This window comes from Oncorhynchus nerka, linkage group LG14 (genome assembly GCF_034236695.1).
Source record: "Oncorhynchus nerka isolate Pitt River linkage group LG14, Oner_Uvic_2.0, whole genome shotgun sequence".
Lineage (NCBI taxonomy): Eukaryota > Metazoa > Chordata > Actinopteri > Salmoniformes > Salmonidae > Oncorhynchus > Oncorhynchus nerka.
In genome coordinates, this window is record NC_088409.1 from 59,177,622 (window position 1) to 59,199,390 (window position 21,769).

Consider the following 21,769-nt stretch of genomic DNA (forward strand, 5'->3'; position numbering starts at 1 on the left):
AGGATGAATTGACTCAGCACATAACACTCAGGACTTTTCTCAGCACATAACATACAGTATGTAGGCCTAACTACTAGATATTGCTGATAGATATATTGGTGTTGGGATGTCCAACAAGAGGTTAACTGACCTGGTTGTTGAGGAAGGCCTCGGCCTGCTTGACGTCCCTCAGGAAGAGGTGGAAGATGTGCGCCTGAACCAGCACCTCCCTCCGGCTCTCCCACATCTCCAGCAGCTTGTTCCAGCCCACATCCAGCTTCTGGAGCCACTGCTGCAGCGCCGCGTATGGCAGCGGAGCCTCCTCGGCCTCCAGCAGCTCGTTGACCGCCTGCAGCCGATCGTAGTCCTCCTCGTACCTCCCGATCTCCTCCTTCAGCGCCGCGTGGCGGTTGATCAGCCTCTCGGCCTCCTCCAGCGCGTTGGGCAGCTCGTCGCTAGCTGCCGCCGTCTGCGTGTGCACCAGCCACGTCAGGAAGGAGTCCAGGTCCTGGATGAACTGCTGCAGCCGCCCCGCCACCATCAGAGAGTCCTCGCAGCCCTGCAGCGTGCGCTTCAGCTCCTCCCACTCCACACTGATGCCCTCGAAGTGCTCCAGGACCTCCATGGCCTTGGCCGGGTGCGAGATAGCCAGCTCCTCTGCCTCCTGCTGCAGGTGAAGCAGCTTGGGCTCCAGCACGGCCAGGGCCCCCTCCATGGTGGAGAGTCGGCGCTGCAGGGCCAGCACCCCGCCCAGGTCACTGCCCACGTACTGAGTGGCGTCGATGGCCTTGCGCTTCTCCTGGATCTGAGACTTGATCTCAGCACACTCCAGCAAGTAGTTCTGGAGACGGAGGACAGAGTCCAGGTGATCCTTTTTCTGCTCCACCATCTCCACGATGCGGTTCCATCTAGAGGGGACAGACAGGGGGCACAGGGGTGGGGAGGGGGAGGGGAAAGATAAGGCCACAGGGGTGGGGAGGGGGACGTAACAGACAGGGGCACAGTGGTGGGGAGGGGGACGTAACAGACAGGGGCACAGTGGTGGGGAGTGGGCAGACAGGGGCCCAGGGGTGGGGAGGGGGACGTAACAGACAGGGGCACAGTGGTGGGGAGGGGGACGTAACAGACAGGGGCACAGTGGTGGGGAGGGGGACGTAACAGACAGGGGCACAGTGGTGGGGAGGGGGACGTAACAGACAGGGGCACAGTGGTGGGGAGTGGGCAGACAGGGTCCCAGGGGTGGGGAGGGGGACGTAACAGACAGGGGCACAGTGGTGGGGAGTGGGCAGACAGGGGCCCAGGGGTGGGGAGGGGGGACGTAACAGACAGGGGCACAGTGGTGGGGAGGGGGACGTAACAGACATGGGCACAGTGGTGGGGAGGGGGACGTAACAGACAGGGGCACAGTGGTGGGGAGGGGGACGTAACAGACAGGGGCCCAGGGGTGGGGAGGGGGACGTAACAGACAGGGGCACAGTGGTGGGGAGGGGGACGTAACAGACAGGGGCCCAGGGGTGGGGAGTGGGCAGACGTAACAGACAGGGGCACAGTGGTGGGGAGTGGGCAGACAGGGGCCCAGGGGTGTGGGGTTAATAGGAAGGGGCACAGTGGTAGGGAGAGGGGGGGACAGACAGGGGCGCAGGGGTGGGGAGGGGGCTGGGTCAGTCTGCATCTGTTTTAAGCTTTTAATTCAGTCAGTATACTAAAACATACACTAAGTACTAACTATTGTTACAATTGTCACAATTCATGTTTGAAAAATATATAGACTATTCAAATATATATTATTTTCACTTACCAACAGAGCCCAAGAGGATGGAATCAATAGTGCAATTGATCGAATGCATTAATAAGGGACATTGGTTTCGTTTGTTTAGTTGTCATTTGCATCTCAAAGGGTTTTGTCTTTGTCTTGACACAGGCTGTCTAGCTTGTTTCCACGCCAATTAATATGGTCCTCATGCAAAAGAACAGGCATGAATTATACTCATTCAGCAAAGCATATCCAACATGACGTCATGCCAAAACCCCCAAGCCAGAGGCTTCAAAGGGTAGCAATAATATATAGGACCATTGACCAGATATGGTCAAAACATGAAGCAAACCTGAACAAGAGAGGACAAAGTCTACCGAAACGATGTCATAGAGATGTACAATATCCATGAATGCTAGACTTAGTCACAACTAAAACCATAACAGTTTGAGACTGAGGGAGAATATAGTAAAGCCAAAGAGAACACATTTTGGGCATGTTGGTCTTGCACCCGGTGTGGTAGGCAATCGACACAGATGGTCACCCTGAGATAGGCTCTGTATGCCAAGGTCAGGAGGAACTGGGCCACTGGAGCATTTCACCAAAACCATCATCCACTACCCTGGCCCTGGATCTGTCTGTCTGTGTCACCATGGTGTCACTAGGGTCTCTGGTCCCCTTCCAGTTCTATCAGCAGGGAGCATGTGATCATCGTGGTCAGCATCTGATCACCCCCCCCCCCCGCCTTTCCTTATTTGGCAGGAAATTAGCTAACCAATGAGGTAACTGGAACACTTTGGGAGAAAAAAATCATAAATGCACTGCGCACCATGTGTTGTACATAGATTGACAGATGTGTTTCTATGGCTGTGTTTACACAGGCTTCCCAATTCTGATCTTTTAATTTATGTTTATTAATTGGTCTTTTCAGCTATTTTCAGAATTGGCCTGCCAGAATAAACGCAGCCTATGTAGTGTTAAGTTTTGTAATAAATGACCTGTGTTGATGAATCTCTATCCAACTAAACATAATTCCCATGTTATTTCGCAATGCAGATAAGTCACATTTTCATCACATATTGTCTTCTTGTGGAATAGACCTGGGGTGCATTCCTTGCTGCACACCATAGCAAACTGTAACAAAACATTCCTGTTGGTAAAGTTCAAGTTAGTCCTTCCCCGTTTTGACCTTTTGCTTCTGTTTGGTTCCTAGTGAAATACACCCCAGAGTTGGTCAGTCAGAGAACAGTGGGCTGGTGTTACCTGCTGTTGAGGTGGTCCTGACAGCCTCTGACCTCTGTAGAGCTGGGGTGACCACTGTCCAGGAGCTGCTGCACTATCTGGTTCACGTCCAGGATCCTTCCCATCAGGCTGTTCATCTCCTGGTCCAGGCTCTCAAACCTACAGAGAGTGTGACATGAGAGGAGGGAGAATGTGTGTTTTAAACGCAATAGAGCCATCAGTTAGATATTACTGATTATGACATTGCTATGACAGTGTTATGTCGCCCTTATGAGGGGAGGATTCAAGCAACGGATTCCCGAAAAACGCATGACTAACTTTAGAACTAAAAGCATGACTTAAATCTAACATTCTGCCTATGATCGCCACCCCAGACGGGAGCTGTACCTGTGGGCTATGACCTCTACGTCCTCCAGCCTCTCTGGAACCTCCATCTTGTTGAGCCACTGCTCCTTCTCGTCGATCCACACCTCGCAGGCGTTGACCTCGCTGAACATGAGGTAGACGGCCAGCGCGTCGTGCAGCCACTGCTGCCTCAGGACGGCCACCTCGGCCACCTCGGCGTACAGCTGCTCCGCCTCGCCCATCCTCGACTGCACCTCATCCAGCTCCCGGTAATGCAGTGGCAGCGCCACCATGTGTTTGCGCAGAGTTACCACGTGCATCCGGTGCTTGTCCACGGCCTCGCACACACCCCGGTGCTTCTTGAGCAGCGACTGGGTGGAGTACTCATCGTGGCCAAAGTCCTCGCTGGAAACCAGGCGGTAGGCGTCCTGCAGCCAGGCCAGCAGGTCATCCGTCTCTGTGCTGAACTGGAAGAAATTGAGTGCCTCCTGCAGGTGGCCCAGTCTCTGCGCTGCCTGGTCCTCCAGCCTCTTCCACTCCCCTTTCACCTCCATGATGCGCTCCTGGATGCCCCCCGTGCCGAAACTCTTCTCCATCAGGATCTGCTTGCCCTTCTTCATGGTCTGTTGGAGGAGGGAGCGGTGGGCCAGCAGCTCCCCAGCCAGGGTCTTGTGTTTCTGGAGCAGCCGCAGCACGCTGCTCAGGTCCTTGCCGCAGGTCTGGGTGGCCAGGATGGAGCTCTTCTCGCGGATCCAGGCCTCGGACTCCTCCACCTCCTGGAAGAAGGCCCAGAGGTGCTGAGACTCCTCCAGCTCCGAGCGCCGCTTGGCCGCCAGCTGCTTGAGCTCCTCCAGGCAGGTGCTGACATGGTTGACCCGGTTGCAGATCACCTGGGGGTCACAGGGCTGGTAGCCTGGGAAGGAGAGAGAATAGGGGACAGGGGACAGCACTAAATGTACATGTTTGTATTAAAGATGTATATGGGGGACTGTATCTAAACACTCAATGAAATTTGCATGTAAACAAAAACCCTAATACTGATATAAAACGAGCATAAAGTTTTCCAAAATAACTATGGAATATCCACAAAATTGAAATAACCTTCACTTTTGTATTGTAAATGGATCTTCAGAAAATATGTTGTGGAAAGTCATGATCGCCCTTTTGTGGGTCTCTCTGGAAGTGCCACGACCAACTTCACCACTCAATGTACAGGAAACTATACTCCTACACATTCTTAACACAAAACATTTGTTTTTCTTAACTGTGCATTTTTCCAGGACCATGAGAGACATAACAGCACAGTCAGTATTTCTAATCCTATCAAATCCAAATATTTCATCCCTCAAAATCACCTCGTTGTTATCAAAGCACATTCCACTTCTCACTAAAGCTGATCTGGCAACATAGCCATCTGACGTCTTACCTTCGATGGTGGTGAATTTGAGAGCGGCTGAGTTAAGGGTCTGCACCCTCTCTGCCTGCGCTGTGATGTCAGCTTCCTGGAGGCTGTGTTTCTGCAGCAGGTCGTCCACCTCCAGCAGATGCTTGCCGAAGTCTTTGGACAGGAGCTGGACCTGTGGTGAGAGGGACCATGGTCACCTTTCTGACACTCAGCAGTGCTTCCCCTGACCATGCTGCCTGTACTAAAACTTAAAAAGTCAACGTCTCAAGGATTTCTCACAGTTGTTTCATGTACTGTATCTCCGCATTATCATTTCATTTGCACACAAATGTCAACCCACAGTCTATGCTGTTGAGTCGACGCAACTTGGAGACAGTATAGTGTTCATGTAACGTAAAATGCATGACAAAATACTTGTCTCACCTGCATGTCCTCCATCCAGTCGATCATATAGACCATGTCCTGGAAGGTCTTCTGCAGAGCCAGGTTCTTCTCCAACCGGGTCTTCCTCCCCACCACCAGCTCCTTCAGCAGGCTCCACTGGCCCAGGATGTTCTCCTTGCGGGCCGAGATGCGCCGGATGTCATAGTAGCCCTCCGTCTCCATCTCCCCAGCCAGCTCCACCACCACCCCGATGCGCTCCTCGTACGACGAGATGTCTGCCTCAATGGCCTCGTGCTTCTTCATGGCGGCCTCCACCGCTGGCAGGTCGTAGCCAAAGTTATCCTGGTGGGACGGGACATTCAATCAGGCAGAGGATCACTTAACTACAGGCAGGTGATTGTGGAAGGGTTTACTCAGTCGGGGCAATGCAGTCATATGAAAATAAATCTTAATATACCATTGTACATTTAAAAGTAATTCATGTTATACAATACTTTGACATTGTTCTTAAAATACATTCTAAAGACATTTCATTCTCAATCTACAGCTAAATTATAAGACTATTGCTATAAGACTGTTAGGATATGGCCCCTGTCTGATATGTTAGAGACACTAGTCACTGTGGCCCTGTGGTCCCTACCTGAGACACGAGGCGCTGGTTCTCGTTGAGCCACGCCTGTCTCATGGTGGTCTTGTGGTCAAACCGCTGGGCCAGCAGCTCCAGCTTCTCCTGGCGAATCAGCTCCTGACGTAGGGCCACACCTCTCTCATGCTCCGCCTTCTCCAGCCTCTCCCACGCCTAGTCAAATGAAAAACAGAGGAAAATGTACCCATAATGCAGCATGGTGACAAACATAAAGAGGAGTAATTTGCACTGATTTGCTATATTTAAAAAAAAACTGATACTGATAAAGAAGGGTTTTATATTTGCCAAGACATGTCCAGCTATTGCATTATCTGTTCAGGCATTTGAGACACTCCTTATTCCCACGTATACCAGTATTCATTACCTTGTTGATATCAGAGATGAGTTTCCCTTCATGAGGCACGTATGGTTTCTGGTTGTTAGCTCTGAGCTTGCTTTGGATAGTAAAGAGGAGCACTTCCAGGTTCCCCTTCTCCTGGAACCTAGCACAAGACAGAAAGTGTTTTTCACAAATACCCTGATACACAGTACTTTGCACAAGGTGGGATCCGTTTGAAATGTAAAATCACAGGTGTCATATCCTAGATCCTGTACCGTAAAATAACCCTCTGCTCAAAAATGGATAAAAGACATGCATTTGTTCTTATTATTACATTACTAGGGTTGTGACGGTCATGGAATTTTGGATGATGGTTATTGGTCAGCCAAATGACCGCGGTCACCATTATAATCGTTTGAATAGCAAAAATGTTCTCCTTTCCTCCTACTGCATGTGCTGCTGCAGGGAGGTGCCGTTGCCTAGGCAACCAAAGACTTGTTTGCAATACAACACCTTGCTTGTTTCAGCAAGGAGCAACAAAGTTACATCACGTTGTAAAGAGTCCACGTTACCGCGGAAACGCAAAACAACTGCACGAATGCCCGGGCGCCCCCATCTTTGGTCAGCTGTTCGTTCCCCACAAAAATACGGTTTATGGCGGTTATTGTCTTTTCATGACGGTCTTCATCCATAGACGTCGGTTACACAATCATACAGTCATTGTGCCAGCCCTGTAAGTTACCCGACTCAATATAGTCAATATAGTCAATATATTCTCTGTGACATTGCCGGCAGGCTTGACCTTCACCGCAAAGGCATTCATCATTACACGTGGCCTAGCTCCACACACTATATAATTGTAACCTAATTCTAAATAATAAGTGGTCATCACTGAGCAGATTTCAGAGTCATATGATGACCACCTCTTGGCCATCGAGGGCTGCCAGGGCAACGAGGCTGGGTGAGAAGCCGGGTAAAGGCCTCAGAGATACTAGTCACCAGAGGAGATGTCTATCCTCTAGCCATAGAGTGAAAGGGTTCTGGAGACACATTTGGGTGTCACATCACTTAGATCCAGTCCCTTTTGGTCAAATAGGTCATGAGTCACATGGCACGGCTAACTGGGTGCTTAGTTACGCCAGACATGCCAGCTTGGGGCCTCATGCTGGGTCTCATGCTAGTACTACTGTGCCCACACCCATCAATGTGTAGGTTTTAGTTGAATACTCCAACAGTTATGGTATATACCACACATCAAATGGGAATCAGAGAAATCAAAAGCATCTGTCTGGAGGCATTCTCTGAGAAAATAACATACTATATAACATAAGCTATAAGAACTATAAAAGGATGCAACTATTGACTCAACCTAAATCCTGTCCTAAAACCAAAGCAACCAAAAATTATTTTAGTGATAATTTGTATAAAACAAACGTTTTAAGTTTAAAACCCTCTGGTGTATGAATAGGACCACTATAGATTGAAAACAAATTGATGCAATATAATTCATATGTTTATGTGTCATTGCACAGTGTTTACTTACTTGATGGGCTTCTCGATGGTGCAGTAGGTGGTGAAGGCTTGAAGCTGTTGCTGGACACCCGTTAAGGAGTTGGCAAACTTCTGGTTGCTGATGATGCCTATGGTCTTCTCGATCCACTCCAGGAGCTCCGAGGCCAGAGCCTCATATCGATCGATCATCTTCTGACCCTCAATGGCATTGTCCAACACCTGTATAAAACGTAAACATTTAGCATCGATGGATATTACATAGGAGTGACTTAATTCATAACTTTTGTTTATTAGCATTTGATAACGGCTCAGACACTAGAGGTATGTGGCAGGGTCTACAGTCAATCACGGACTACAAAAGGAAAACCAGCACCATCACAGACCACGATGTCTTGCTCCCAGACAAACTAAACGACTTCTTTGCTCGCTTTGAGGACAATACAGTACCACTGACACGGACCGCTAACAAAACCTGCGGGCTCTCCTTCACTGCAGCCAACGTGAGTAAAACATTCAAACATGTTAACCCTCACAAGGCTGCCGGCCCAGACGGCATCCTTAGCCGCGTCCTCAGAGCATGCGCAGACCAGCTGGCTGGTGTGTTTACGGACATATCATTCCTTATCCCAGTCTGCTGTTCCCACACGCTTTAACCTCTTGAACATATGGGGGCGCTGTGTCATTATTGGATAAAAAGACGTGCCCGTTTTAAGCGCAATATTTTGTCACGAAACGATGCTCGACTATGCATGGAATTGACAGCCTTGGAAAGACACAACTCTGACGTCTCCAAAACTGCAAAGATATTATCTGTGCGTGCCCCAGAACTAATGCAACAGGCGAAACCAAGATGAAGTTTCATACAGGAAATGCCCCGGATTCTGAAGGCGCTGTGTTCCAATGTCTCCTTATATGGCTGTGAATGCGTCAGGAATGAGCCTGCACTTTCTGTCTATTCCCCGAGGTGTCTGCAGCATTGTGACGTGTTTGTAGGCAAATCATTCGATTGACCATAAGAGACTACATTTACCTGGTGTCCCGCCCGGTGTCCTGTGTGCGTAATCTGTAGGTCCATGCGCGTTCCATTTCTTCAGAATTGAAAGTAAACTGCCACGATGGATTTTATCGTCGATAGATATGTGAAAAACACCTTGAGGATTGATTCTAAACATCGTTTGCCATGTTTCTGTCGATATTATGGAGTTAATTTGGAAAAAAGTTCGCGTTTTAATGACTTATTATTATTTATTTTTTCTTACCCAAACGCGATGAACAAAACAGAGCGATTAGTCGACACAAATAACATTTTTTGTAAAAACGGAACATTTGCTATCTAACAGAGTCTCCTCATTGAAAACATCTGAAGTTCTTCAAAGGTAAATTATTTTATTTGAATGCTTTTATGGTTTTTGTGGAAAATGTTGCATGCTGAATGCTAATGCTAAATGGTACGTTAGCCATCAATACTGTTACACAAATGCTTGTTTTGCAATGGTTGAGAAGCATATTTTGAAAATCTGAGATGACAGTGTTGTTAACAAAAGGCTAAGCTTGAGAGCAAATAGATTAATTTCATTTCATTTGCGATTTTCATGAATAGTTAACGTTGTGTTATGCTAATGAGCTTGCGGATAGATTTACACAATCCTGGATACAGGTTTTTTTTAGTAGCTAAACGTGACGCAGAAAATGGAGCGATTTGTCCTAAACAAATCATCTTTCAGGAAAAACTGAACATTTGCTATCTGAGAGTCTCCTCATTGAAAACATCTGAAGTTCTTCAAAGGTAAATGATTTTATTTGAATGCTTTTCTGTTTTTTTGTGTAAATGTTGCCTGCTGAATGCTAACGCTAAATGCTATGCTAAATGCTACGTTAGCCATCAATACTGTTACACAAATGCTTGTTTTGCAATGGTTGAGAAGCATATTTTGAAAATCTGAGATGACAGTGTTGTTAACAAAAGTCTAAGCTTGAGAGCAAATAGATTAATTTCATTTCATTTGCGATTTTCATGAATAGTTAACGTTGCGTTATGGTAATGAGCTTGAGGCTGTAGTCACGATACCGGATCCGGGATGGCTCGACGCAAGAATTTAAGAGGGCCACCATTGTTACTGTTCCCAAGAAAGCGAAGGGAACTGAGCTAAATGACTATCGCCCCATAGCACTCACTTCTGTCATCATGAAGTGCTTTGAGAGACTAGTCAAGGACCATATCACCTCCACCCTACCTGACACCCTAGACCCACTCCAATTTGCTTACTGCCCCAATAGGTCCACAGACGACGCAATCACACTGCACACTGCCCTAACCCATCTGGACAAACGGAATACCTATGTAAGAATGCTGTTCATCGACTACAGCTCATCATTAAACACCATAGTACCCTCCAAACTCGTCATTAAGTTAGAGACCCTGGGTCTCGACCCCGCTCTGTGCAACTGGGTCCTGGACTTCCTGACGGGCCGCCCCCAGGTGGTGAGGGTAGGTAACAACATCTCCACCCCGCTGATCTTCAACACTGGGTCCCCACAAGGGTGCGTTCTCAGCCCTCTCCTGTACTCCCTGTTCACCCATGACTGCGTGGCCATGCACGCCTCCAACTCAATCATCAAGTTTGCAGACAACGACGAGACGGCCTACAGGGAGGAGGTGAGGGCCCTCAGAGTGTGGTGTCAGGAAAATAACCTCACACTCAATGTCAACAAAACAAAGGAGATGATCGTGGACTTCAGGAAACAGTAGTGGAGAAGGTGGAAAGGACAGACTGAAATGGTCCTCCCACACAGCGTGGTGAAGAAGGCGCAGCAGTGCCTCTTCAACCTCAGGAGGCTGAAGAAATTCGGCTTATCACTAAAAACAAAAATAAACTTTTCCAGATGCACAATTGAGAGCATCCTGTCGAGCTGTATCAACGCCTGGTACGGCAACTGCTCCGCCCTCAACCGTAAGGCTCTCCAGAGGGTAGTGAGGTCTACACAACGCATCACCGGGGGAAAACTACCTGCCCTCCAGGACACCTACACCACCCGATGTCACAGGAAGGCCAAAAGGATCATCAAGGACAACAACCACCCGAGCCACTGCCTGTTCACCCCGCTATCATCCAGAAGGCGAGGTCAGTACAGGTGCATCAAAGCAGCCACTTTAATAATGAAAAAATGTATGTAATAAATGTATCACTAGCCACTTTAAACAATGCCACTTTATATAATGTTTATATACCCTACATTACTCATCTCATATGTATATGCTGTACTCTATACCATCTACTGCATCTTGCCTATGCCGTTCGGCCATCGCTCCTTCATATATTTTTTATGTACATATTCTTATTCATTCCTTTACACTTGTGTGTATAAGGTAGTTGTTGTGAAATTGTTAGGTTAGATTACTTGTTAGATATCACTGCATGGTCGGAACTAGAAGCACAAGCATTTCGCTATACTTGCATTAACATAATAAAATTAGATTTGAATTATACTCATGTGTACAAAACATACACTACTGTTCAAAAGTTTGGGGTCACTTAGAAATGTCCTTATTTTTTAAAGAAAACCAAAAAAAATTGTCCATTAAAATAACATCTAATTGATCAGAAATACAGTGTAGACATTGTTAATGTTGTAAATGGCTATTGTAGCTGGAAACAGCAAATTTTTGATGGAATATCTACATAGGCGTACAGAGGTCCATTATCAGCAACCATCACTCCTGTGTTCCAGTTGCACGTTGTATTAGCTAATCCAAGTTTATCATTTTAAAAGGCTGTTGGGTTGATTAAAGAAGCAATAAAACTGGCCTTCTTTAGACTAGTTGAATATCTGGAGCATCAGCATTTGTGGGTCTGATTACAGGCTCAAAATGGCTAGAAACAAATAACTTTCTTCTGAAACTCGTCAGTCTATTCTAGTTCTGAGAAATGAAGGCTATTCCATGCGAAAAATTGCCAAGAAACCGAAGATCTCGTACAACGCTGTGTACTACTTCCTTCACAGAACAGCGCAAACGGGCCCTAACCAGAATAGAAAGAGGAGTGGGAGGCCCCGGTGCACAACTGAGCAAGAGGACAAGTACATTAGTGCTGAGTTTGAGAAAGTGTGTCGGCATCCTCCTACCTTTCCCACTCTCTTGCCCTCTACTCGAAGGGCTTTCATCTTGGAGAAGTAATGGTAGTAGGACACAACATAGGTTATTATCGACTTCTCATCTGGGTTCTCTGTATTCACGTCTGCAGAGTCAAACAGGAAGGACACCAATACACAAACACTTACAGCACACATTTACAATATAACATAATCACACCTTGACATTAAATAACTTCAGTAGTGTAAAATATAAACTATGGTCACTGTCGCTGAAAGTCTGTGAAGGTTTGCAAGTCTGAGATATATGTTACCAAATGTCCATGAACTGTTGACGAGGTTGTCTAGTCGCTATTTCAATTCTCTGTGCGGTCTTACCTTCAGGGTCCAGGAGTTTGGTGAGCCCCAGGTTCTGCTCAGCTATGTTGAAGGCTTGCTGGAGGTTGTGTGTGGCATTTGACCGGATCAGCTTATGGTATTCAATCAAATCAGGCCTGTAGTAATTCAACGTAGGTCATTTAGTTCACTTTCCATATGGTCACATAAATACATGTTTTAAAACGTAAAGACTTGATTGCTTAGCCAATGCTGACCTGTGTCGGTGAATGAGAGCGTTGAAGGCGAGACCATCTCTCCAGCAGGTGGTGAAGTTCTGGATGTGGACCTCAGAGTACCTGTGGGACAGTTGACACAGAACACACTCACAACTATTGGTCCAATAGATATATGCTATCCAACTAAAGACATTGCATGTATCAACAGTAGTAAAACAACTGTCAACATCCTTAAAGACATGTATGGAAAGTGGAAACTGTTCACAAAGTTTGACGTTCAATTTTGGCTTTTGGTTAAATGAAGACATTCACCCAGCAGTTTTCATCTGGCACCAGAGTAGCAGGGCATCCTTTGCCGACCGCGTCTCCCTGTTGTCGTCACACTCAATCTTAATCACCTGGATCTGTATGCACAGGGAGCGAGACCAGACGACAAACAACCTTGGTCAAGGAAACCAGTCTCAAAACTGTCCTCAGTTCAGTAAGATCACCAGATTACTATGAAGGTGAGAAGAAAACAGTTAGAAAACACGCCCATGTTTCTGATCAGTTTCAAACACATTGAACACAAAACCCGGTTCCATTCAACAGCCACACCAGGAGTGTATTCATTACACCGATTCTGTTGTTAACAGTTTGGGCTGTTTCAAAACGCTTTGCAACAGAAACCGTTTACTTTAAACGGAAAACGTTTTGCCACGAAAACAAGAGTTTCTAATGGACATATTCAAGGTTCCTCCCTCCCCATTTCGTTACATTTGCTCTGTTTGGTTTACATTAACAGTAAACGGTTTCTGTTGCAAGACGTAATGAATACACCCCAATAGTCACACAACTGCATTGCATGTCTCGTCACAAACTCGTACACAGACGTGTGCCTGTCATGTTGGGAGGAAGGCCACAAAATCATGACAACATCACTGTGCGCCCGCATCTATGACAGCCATTGGCCCAACCATGTCACGGTGACATGATACATATTAATGGGAGGGTTGACACCCTAGTATCTGCTAGACCACCCATGTCAACAAATCGCACCTCATCCACAAGCATCCTTCGCTTCATCAGCTCACTCACACTGGAATGCAACTGGAGGCTTATAGGACTCTACTGCATGTATACACGGTTTAGTCTCCACCTACAGGGAATATGTTATATGTGATTCGATTATGGTAGGATAGCACTACTAATTACAAGGAGAACAACTGAACAACTATAGTTCAAATGAACTGCTGCCTAAAACCAAACTGACTTTTCACAAGAGCCAATGAGGACATTCCATCTCTAAAATGTACCTTATCTGCTCATACCTCAGATCAGGCAGATTTGAAATAGCCTTGATCGCAGTGCATGTCATCCAACAGTAAACAAGATGCTTGAGAGAAACAAACCGTCTGGCCGTGACAGAGAGGAATACACCACGCAGGTCACAATTAGGTAGCATGAACACAACGACACTGAGTGAAGCAACAAGAAAGGATTGTGAAGTTACTAAATGTAATGGAGGTGTCAAGTGTTTATTAGTCTTAAAAATCGAGCTCCTGGAGATCATTTACCTCCTGGAGGCCTCTATTCCTCCTTTCCTTTCCTCTCTTTCCCCCCTTTCTCTCGCTGTGTCTGCTGCCTGCTGCAGTGGCTAGGCCTTGCCTGCTGACTGGGCAAAGTCACCTGGAACAGTCCAAGGGTAGGGGAGGGGTGGAAGGAGAGGGAGAGAGAAAGGAAGAGAGAGAAAGAAAGAGAGAGGGAAACAGAAAGGGAGGAGAGACGTAGTAAACTAAAAGAGGAGTGTGAGGAGAGAGGGATGAGACAACCACAAACGGTTGCAGAATCGGTGACAGAGAAGGAAGGAGGAGTGGCAGAGAGAGAAGGGGGTTGAGGTGGAGGAGGAGAATAGGTGCTGACTAAATCTTGCCCTGGCCGGAGCCCCACCCCTTGCTCCCTAAAGCACAAATCAGTTTCCAATAACGCGCTCCTCCTCTTTCACTGCATGCAAAATTTAAGAGGCCATCGACTCACTGGCTCCACAGTCGGTGCAGTGGAATGGGATGCCGGCCAAAAGTGCCCCAGCTAACCTGTAATCCCCGTTAGAAGGCAGAGCGAGAAGCTATGCCATGCTAGCCTCTCCTCCTGACTCCATAGCAAACCACTAGCCTGCGTCCCTGAATCATATTTACAGAGTGACGCTGCTTTGAACAACGCAAGACATGCATTTGTGCTGAGACCACCACTGTCCTGAAGGCGACAACAAAAGCCAAACGATTTTGTGCTACTTACATACCTGTCACTTGTCTGTGGTATCGCGTCCTGTAAGGCCTTGTGCCCATTGCATGCGTATGTCTCTGAGGCGGATGTCAGACAGTATGTCCTTGTTTGAGATCCAACTACGATCAGGACCAGAGTGACATTGCTAGTAACGTCACACAGTGATGATGCGGCATGTTTCAAGGCTTCTCCATACAGTCTTTTGGCCAGTGTATAAATCAGTCGGATTTCTGCCCTTACTCCTCTTAAATTAAGACAGTGCTGAAACCAGCATGCCTGTTGTGTCAAAATCATGACAATAATATACACAGAATGTTGGCCTACTTCTGTTTACCGCTGGGACACAAGAAGTGGATACCTTTATCCAACAGTGCTAAATCTGTCTCAGCTCAAAGACTGATGAGAAAGAGTGACAGAAAGTAGGATAAGACTTTGTTCTTGTGTTTGAAGGTGTATTACAATCTCATCCCCAGGCTATTGCACACAGCACATATAAGCCTGGGCTATCAACGATTCAAAGTCGGCGTGAGTGCAGCATTTCCCAAATTAGGGGTCGCACCTGCTTTTATGAAATCAAATGGGTTTACGAGAGAAACTCTGATTTAAAATTTTTGCTTGGTTCATAGAACCGGGGTTACGTCAGTAACCTCCGATAGCTGCTAGATGCGGTTGCAGTAAATAAAGCGATTTGTGTTTTCTTCGTACAAATGTGGCTGTATCTTTTGAACCGTTTAAGCCCACAAGCCGCGCAGGACTCATTAGAACAGAGTGGACAAGACCAGGCACTAATGCAATGATGATGTTCTTTTCTACACAGAAGATCATACACAATTATTGCCTGATGATCTTCTGAACTTCCCAATGCCTTTCTGAGGGTTTTCAGTCACTTCAAACCATATCTCCTTCAGAAATACTGTCAAAAGTACTGTCAGACTGATTTGTAATAGACTATCATAGCCCATATTATAAAAAGCAAACATTCATTCCAGGGACTGGATTCAATCCAGGGACTGCAGTGACGCCTCTTGCACTGAGATGCAGTGCCGTAGACCGCTGTGCCACTTGGAGCCCCCACATGGTGGGGGTCACACATTTTTTTAAAATATCTAAATGGGGTCACGGGCCAAATCAATTTTGGGGACCACTGCCTTAGTAGGAGTGCCCATAGAATTCTATGGGAGTGACCTACCGAGTAAAGTACTTGTCATAATTTAATTTTAGCAAATCACACGACTGCGAGACATGGGGAGGGTTAGAGGGAAGGTGTTGTGGGAGACTAAGCTAAATGCCTATGCGCCGGAAGTTTCTCCCAGCCATTCTGTATTGGCTAAAGAAGGCCGAGTTTGATGCATTGATCCACCAGACTCTTCCTGACTATTTGTGCGGAAGGGTCTGGAGATGAAATTAGATGCATTAGAACTGCAGCAGATTGGCTCTGGTGTCATGCACCAGTCGGAAACAGGAGTTTGTAGAAACAACGATGCACACCCACGTAAGCTTCATCATCCACATGCTGACTGAGTTCAAAAGTACCCCACGGGGGACAAAGACGGAATAGAGCTACACAGCACTAGAACATACCGTCCCCAACATGAGACACACAGAGGCCTGCAGGAACTGGAAGCCAAAAATACCTCAGAAGAGGTTAAGCTAGCAGCAGGTCTTAAGCACAATCCCAACAGGGGACAGGAACATCCCAACGGGGGACAGGAACGTCCCCACAGGAGTTGGCTGCGTGACAAAATGTTTTTAAAAATGTCAATCCAAAATACAACCACAACAGAAGCCACAGAGACAAACAACACCATGCACCAGGACGGGTGGGCTAGGTAACTACCTGGAAGCGAAGGATGACGGTCCAGATGAGGCCAAGGGTGAGACGGTGGTTGCCGTCGACGATGTCGTGAGAGCCGACGTTCTCCAGGTGGACCCTCTGCTCCTTGAGGAACTGCAGGGCCTTGTCCACGTTCTCCAGGCAGTGGATACGCATGCGACCCCGCGTGGGCCTCGGCTAGGGGAGGGAATGAGGGAGAGAAGGAGAGAAGGGTGAGAGGACAGCAAGGTAAGGAGATAGAGGGAACAAGAGTGGAATGGTGAGAGGGTAATGGTTGATTGGTCAAAGCAATCTGCAGGGGAAATATAGACTTTGATCTCAATGCCTTTATATTAAGACAATGTTACTCTCATTAAAAACACAATGGCAAAGAAAGCGTGTAAATGCTGCACACCCATCCAATTGTCAAACCCCATTATGCGGACTACTATTCTCATACGATTACACATGACATATAGCTGCAGTGCTGACAACATTCATGAAACATTTAGACGTGAATGAATAATATTTGGTACAAAAAATAACTACAATGCAGAGCTCTTTGTTGAATAGTTTTGCGCTTGTTCTCCTAGCATCTGCTGACTGAAAGGTAGACTGTGGTTGGGAACCAAAGAATGGGTTGACCAACCAGCATCTCCCCAGACAGGACCTCCAGCAGCCTGGTGAGCATGTAGCCGTCCCGGAGGTCGTTATAGAGATCAGCGATTCGACAGGACACTCTTGCCAGGTGGGAGTTCACCCACTTAGTGAAGGTCTTCTTCTGGACAGCATCTCTCTCTTCTGCAGGAGAGATGAGATAAACACAGGGCTTACAGATGTAGGATCTTAATTTGAGCCAGTTTGCTACAGCAGGAAAATAATCCTGCAGCAACAGGAAATGTGAATTATTATGTGGAATTGAATGGACATTTTTGTAGGGGTCTGACATTTTAAAGTTGAAATTACAAACTTTTTAAACCTGGAATACACTACGAGCTTTGCAGGAAAATGCTCAGCAACACAAGAGTGATCAAATGAAGATCCTACATTTGTAGTTCATCAGGATAGAGCTCTGATCGGTGATGTAGTGACTAAACCTCACATCTGAGTTATTCCCCCAGTCACTACTGGTCCACTCAGAGTCCGAGTCCAAGTCCGAGTCACCGCTGGCCCGGTCCGAGTCCTGGACTCAAGTACTATAGCACTGGCTCTGATATATCAACCATACCTCCTTGTCAGTAGCCCCTGTATGATAGATCATGAATCAAGTCCTTCTATAAACTTTGAACCTCCATCAGGTATACAGGGAGGTCTATAAAGCTTGTGTCTTTTGTGAGTGATGGAGCTGTGACTGAGACAGGTGAAGGTGCTGTTGTTCCTCTAGTCCAGTATCTCTATCCACCCACCTGCCAAGGCCTTGATGCGGGAACACTCAAACAGCTTGGAGCTGGTGACCTCAGTTTCCCAGTGTCCCGAGCTGCCGGCCAGACGGGTGTTGTTGTTGTTGAGCTGGCGTTGGGCCTCCGCGTTGTCCAGGTCTGTGGAGGCATTGGCCATTGCGCCTGTTTCCCTGAGCGACCCTACAGACACACGGTGGGAGAGTTAGGTAGAGTACAGTACATTTAGGATGCGGATCACATGCCCCCTTTATCACCCCCATAGAAACAAATGATACTGTACATATAAATACATAATCTCGAACACCATGCAGGAAATCTGAATCACAACAACTGTGTTTAAGGGCAAAGCGCATGCATGTTTTGATAGAGCTCCAGTCCACACCATATATTTAGTAATCCAGGGGTGGGGCTATGAACAGTCATAGATATCTACGATTTCCGAAGCACAAATCACGCATCGAATCAAACCCATTTGCTAATGTTAATGATAATTCCTCCTTCACTTCTCGTCCGTTTACTTATCAAAAACATCTGTGATTCTTATGAATAATGGATCATTCATGACTCATTTGCATAACATACATACATAGAGGGAGTGTGGCACAGTCTTCTTCTCTGATCGTGTCTCGTAAAAAATAACTTTATTGAAACAACTGGCTCCTATTGTGTCTCTTTCACGCCAGGTGAGATGAGATCCGAGCAGTGCCGTCAGTAAACAGTACGATACATCAACGAGAGAGCTGCTGCGCTTATCCTCCAATCCCTCTGGCTCTTTGTCGTGTTACAGTCACGTAAGTTTGAATATGGACGTGTAAAAGTGTCAGTGTGCGGGGGAATCTGTGAGGGGGGAAAATTGACTTTCTTTGCAATGGGAGACGGAGCGAGGTTGAACTCTTTTCTGTTACAACACCAGCTGTGGTCCTCGAGGCACCTCACAAAGCGCAAAGATTTCAAAAGCAGTCAAGACTGAAAGGCAAGAGTAAACACTGAATTACATGCTCAGCACTCTTAAAAGGTTGAAATATTCTAGTCTGGTTGGAAATCAAATTTTCAGAGGATTATGGAACTAAGGTCATCATTCAATATGAAGCTGGGAGGAGTCTGTGTTACTGAAACTGTAAGGCTTGGGATCACGGCAGAGTGTGAATTATACAGTAACATTCGGGGGTCTCTATTTATTTCACAGGACTTCCTATTTTATGGGCCTAATATGACCTATAGCCGGGCACATTTTGGACTTCTAACCCCTTTTAAACATTGTGTGTTTGAAAGGTCTGTGTGATTAAAATGTCTGTGTGATTAAAAGGTCTGTGTGATTAACGCGCTGAGCTAGAGTGGTCTTTTATATAAAAATAAAAAAATGTCTGTAGATTACGAATAGTTTGAGCTCTCTATGAAAAGCTATCTATGAAAAGTTGAGACTCTCACGAACATGGACATGTAACATGTGCTCTACGGCGCTCACGAGCGACACAAAAGTCGTTCGAAGGGTAAGGGGTTCTTCTACATAGAAGATCATTGGAAATCCCAGGACATGGAGTCTATAATACTGTAATAAGCTCACATATAGTTGCTGTCACAAACTCCACACATTTGTCACTTGACTAGCTGGATATGTATTTCCCAGCATTCAGCATTCATATAAATTCATTTGATCAGGTTTTTGCTTTGGCAGACCTTTTTTTTTTTAAATGACATATCAGTAAAAGTCATGAATGCAACTGTTTATTTCAAATTGTTTTGTGTTCTATTTGTAGCCCTGGTTATCCTGAAAATAATATGGTAAAACACCTCATTGTGAGGCTGAACATAAGGGCTCGACATGCAGATAAAATAAAACAGATCAATGAAAAGCCAATGTTTCCTGGGATCTCGGGACTGATAGGGTAAATACGGTAAATATGGTAAACATGTATTAGCTTTTAAGGGGGCGTGAACACAACCAGTAATGCTTTCATCCGATTGTCAAACAGATTGTCAAACAAATCTCTCCAGAAAGTAAGCTACCTGCACATGTTGGTCCACTGCAAAATAATTTCAGCATCCAAACAGCGTCCTGTGTACTCACCATTTAATGAATGGAAGGAGACATCTGTTACAAAACATTTGCCGATTGTCATTATTAGGCCTACACTCGTCTAGCCTGAATTAAAGACACCGTGCTGTCTTTTAATTGTATTTTTCAATCCTCAATCATTTATTTCCCTGAGCCTCCTTCGGCCACTGAAATGCTCAGTCTGACTGTGTGGGCGTACAAATTTGAATATTTTGACATACTGTCCTGAGCTGGAGTTGGACCCTGAAAGCGACAAACTTCCACAGGTGTGTTAGGCTACTTTGTTTTGTCATGAAAACAAAAGGCATACATCACGCATGTTAAATTGCCATATCATTGTTGTACTGTTTTCAATAGGTCACCAGAAGATGCAGCATCAGAACATCCTGTTTGCGTGGTGGGCTCTGGTACAGTAATTCACAACACCTAACACCTCAATTCCCTACACCAGAGAAGAATTCCCAGGCAACAAGCCAGGTGCTCCAGTAGTGCTCTGTCTGGGACCTTCTCACTTCCTACTTCCTGTCAGAGAGAAGCAGAGGTCCTTTGTGAGGAGCTATAGAAACCATTGCAGAAATGTCACGAACTGCCCTTTATTTAATATGGAAATGCAGAATTATTTTAGGGATCTCTTGCTAAATATTCCAAGTGAACATAAGTGATAGTTGATAATGTTGCAAGTTCGTTAGCGAGAGCTCAAGACACACAGAGAGAGAGGGAACAACCTTTTATTTATTTTCATATTTACCACTGTAGCAGGACAAAACTGCATTTCAAAAAATGCTTTCCCAACTGTAATTCGCAGGGTCATGATTCATTGGAGTGTAATTCTCTCTCTCTCTCTCTCTCTCTCTCTCTCTCTCTCTCTCTCTCTCTCTCTCTCTCTCTCTCTCTCTCTCTCTCTCTCTCTATAGATAGATAAATAAAGATATATATATCGCAGGTGTTGTTGTACACAGCCATTCACAACCATCTAATACATCAAGAAATAAAAGTTATAGGGCGACACACAATTGGTCTAGCGTCGTCCGGGTTAGGGAGGGTTTGGCAGGTAGGGATATCCTTGTCTCATCACGCACTAGCGACTCCTTTGGCGGGCCGGGCGCAGTGCATGCTGACCAGGTCGCTAGGTGTACGGTGTTTCCTCCGACATATTGGTGCGGCTGGCTTCCGGGTTAAGAAGCAGTGCGGCTTGGTTGGGTTGTGTTTCAGAGGACGCATGACTCTCGACCTTCGTCTCTCCCGAGCCCGTACGGGAGTTGTAGCGATGAGACAAGACAGTAACTACTAACAATTGGATACTACGAAATTGGGGAGGAAAAGGGGGTAAAAAAAATACATTTAAATACATTTTTTTAAAGAATTAAAGGTTGAGTCAGAAAGAAATTGAAATATTGGACATCTAAGCAGCCATATGAGACATACAAAAGAAAATGTCAAAAAAGCCTCACAGACATGTATATGTCACCAGAGGGACCTCCACTATCAGCTTCTATAGAATTATGAGCCCAACATAGAGACATTCTGAAAAATATGAACGCAGCACAACAATCAGGAGAGTATTCTCAATTCCATAAATGAGGTCATCAATAAAGGAAAATTATAATATTTCAGGAAACAATTGGAAATGTACAGTAAATACATATCATACTGAGATCATACTGTGGTAGGCAGGTAGCCTAGTGGTTAAGAGCGTAGGACTAGTAACCGAAATGTTGCAAGATCGAATCCCCGAGCTGACAAGGTCAAAATCTGTCGTTCTGCCCCGGAACAAGGCAGTTAACCCACTGTTCCTAGGCTGTAATTGAAAATAAGAATTTGTTCTTAATTCTTTAACTGACTTGCCTAGTTAAATAAAGGTTTAAAAAAATACCGAGATCATACTTACACATTGTTCAACATGATCTTAATCTGTTTCAGATTGGGTCAAAGGATCAATGCAATGCTCAGTGAAATTCATATTGAGAGAAAGCTACTGTAACAATCACACCACAGGTGTGCGTGCATGCG

General features: G+C 45.9%; 1 protein-coding gene across 4 annotated transcripts in view; it reads right to left on the reverse strand.

Annotated features, from left to right (window-relative positions):
• Positions 1–17,879, reverse strand: part of LOC115141546 (spectrin beta chain, non-erythrocytic 4-like) — a 64,169-nt gene extending 46,290 nt beyond the window's left edge. For 3 of the 4 annotated variants that reach the window (XM_029680508.2, XM_029680506.2, XM_029680507.2), the window contains exons 1-8: positions 7,617–7,795; positions 6,119–6,236; positions 5,749–5,907; positions 5,148–5,450; positions 4,746–4,896; positions 3,362–4,232; positions 2,996–3,133; positions 131–887 (exon numbers count right to left, since the gene is read on the reverse strand). In XM_029680508.2, coding sequence (XP_029536368.2) covers positions 131–887; positions 2,996–3,133; positions 3,362–4,232; positions 4,746–4,896; positions 5,148–5,450; positions 5,749–5,907; positions 6,119–6,236; positions 7,617–7,774 — 2,655 coding nt within the window. In that variant the 5' untranslated portion in view covers positions 7,775–7,795. Of the gene's footprint in view, positions 1–130; positions 888–2,995; positions 3,134–3,361; positions 4,233–4,745; positions 4,897–5,147; positions 5,451–5,748; positions 5,908–6,118; positions 6,237–7,616; positions 7,805–11,707; positions 11,821–12,052; positions 12,169–12,267; positions 12,349–12,540; positions 12,633–16,327; positions 16,502–16,952; positions 17,105–17,709 lie in introns of those variants that run through there. The other variant, XM_029680505.2, reaches the window with a different exon arrangement.
• Between the last annotated feature and the right edge of the window lie 3,890 nt (positions 17,880–21,769).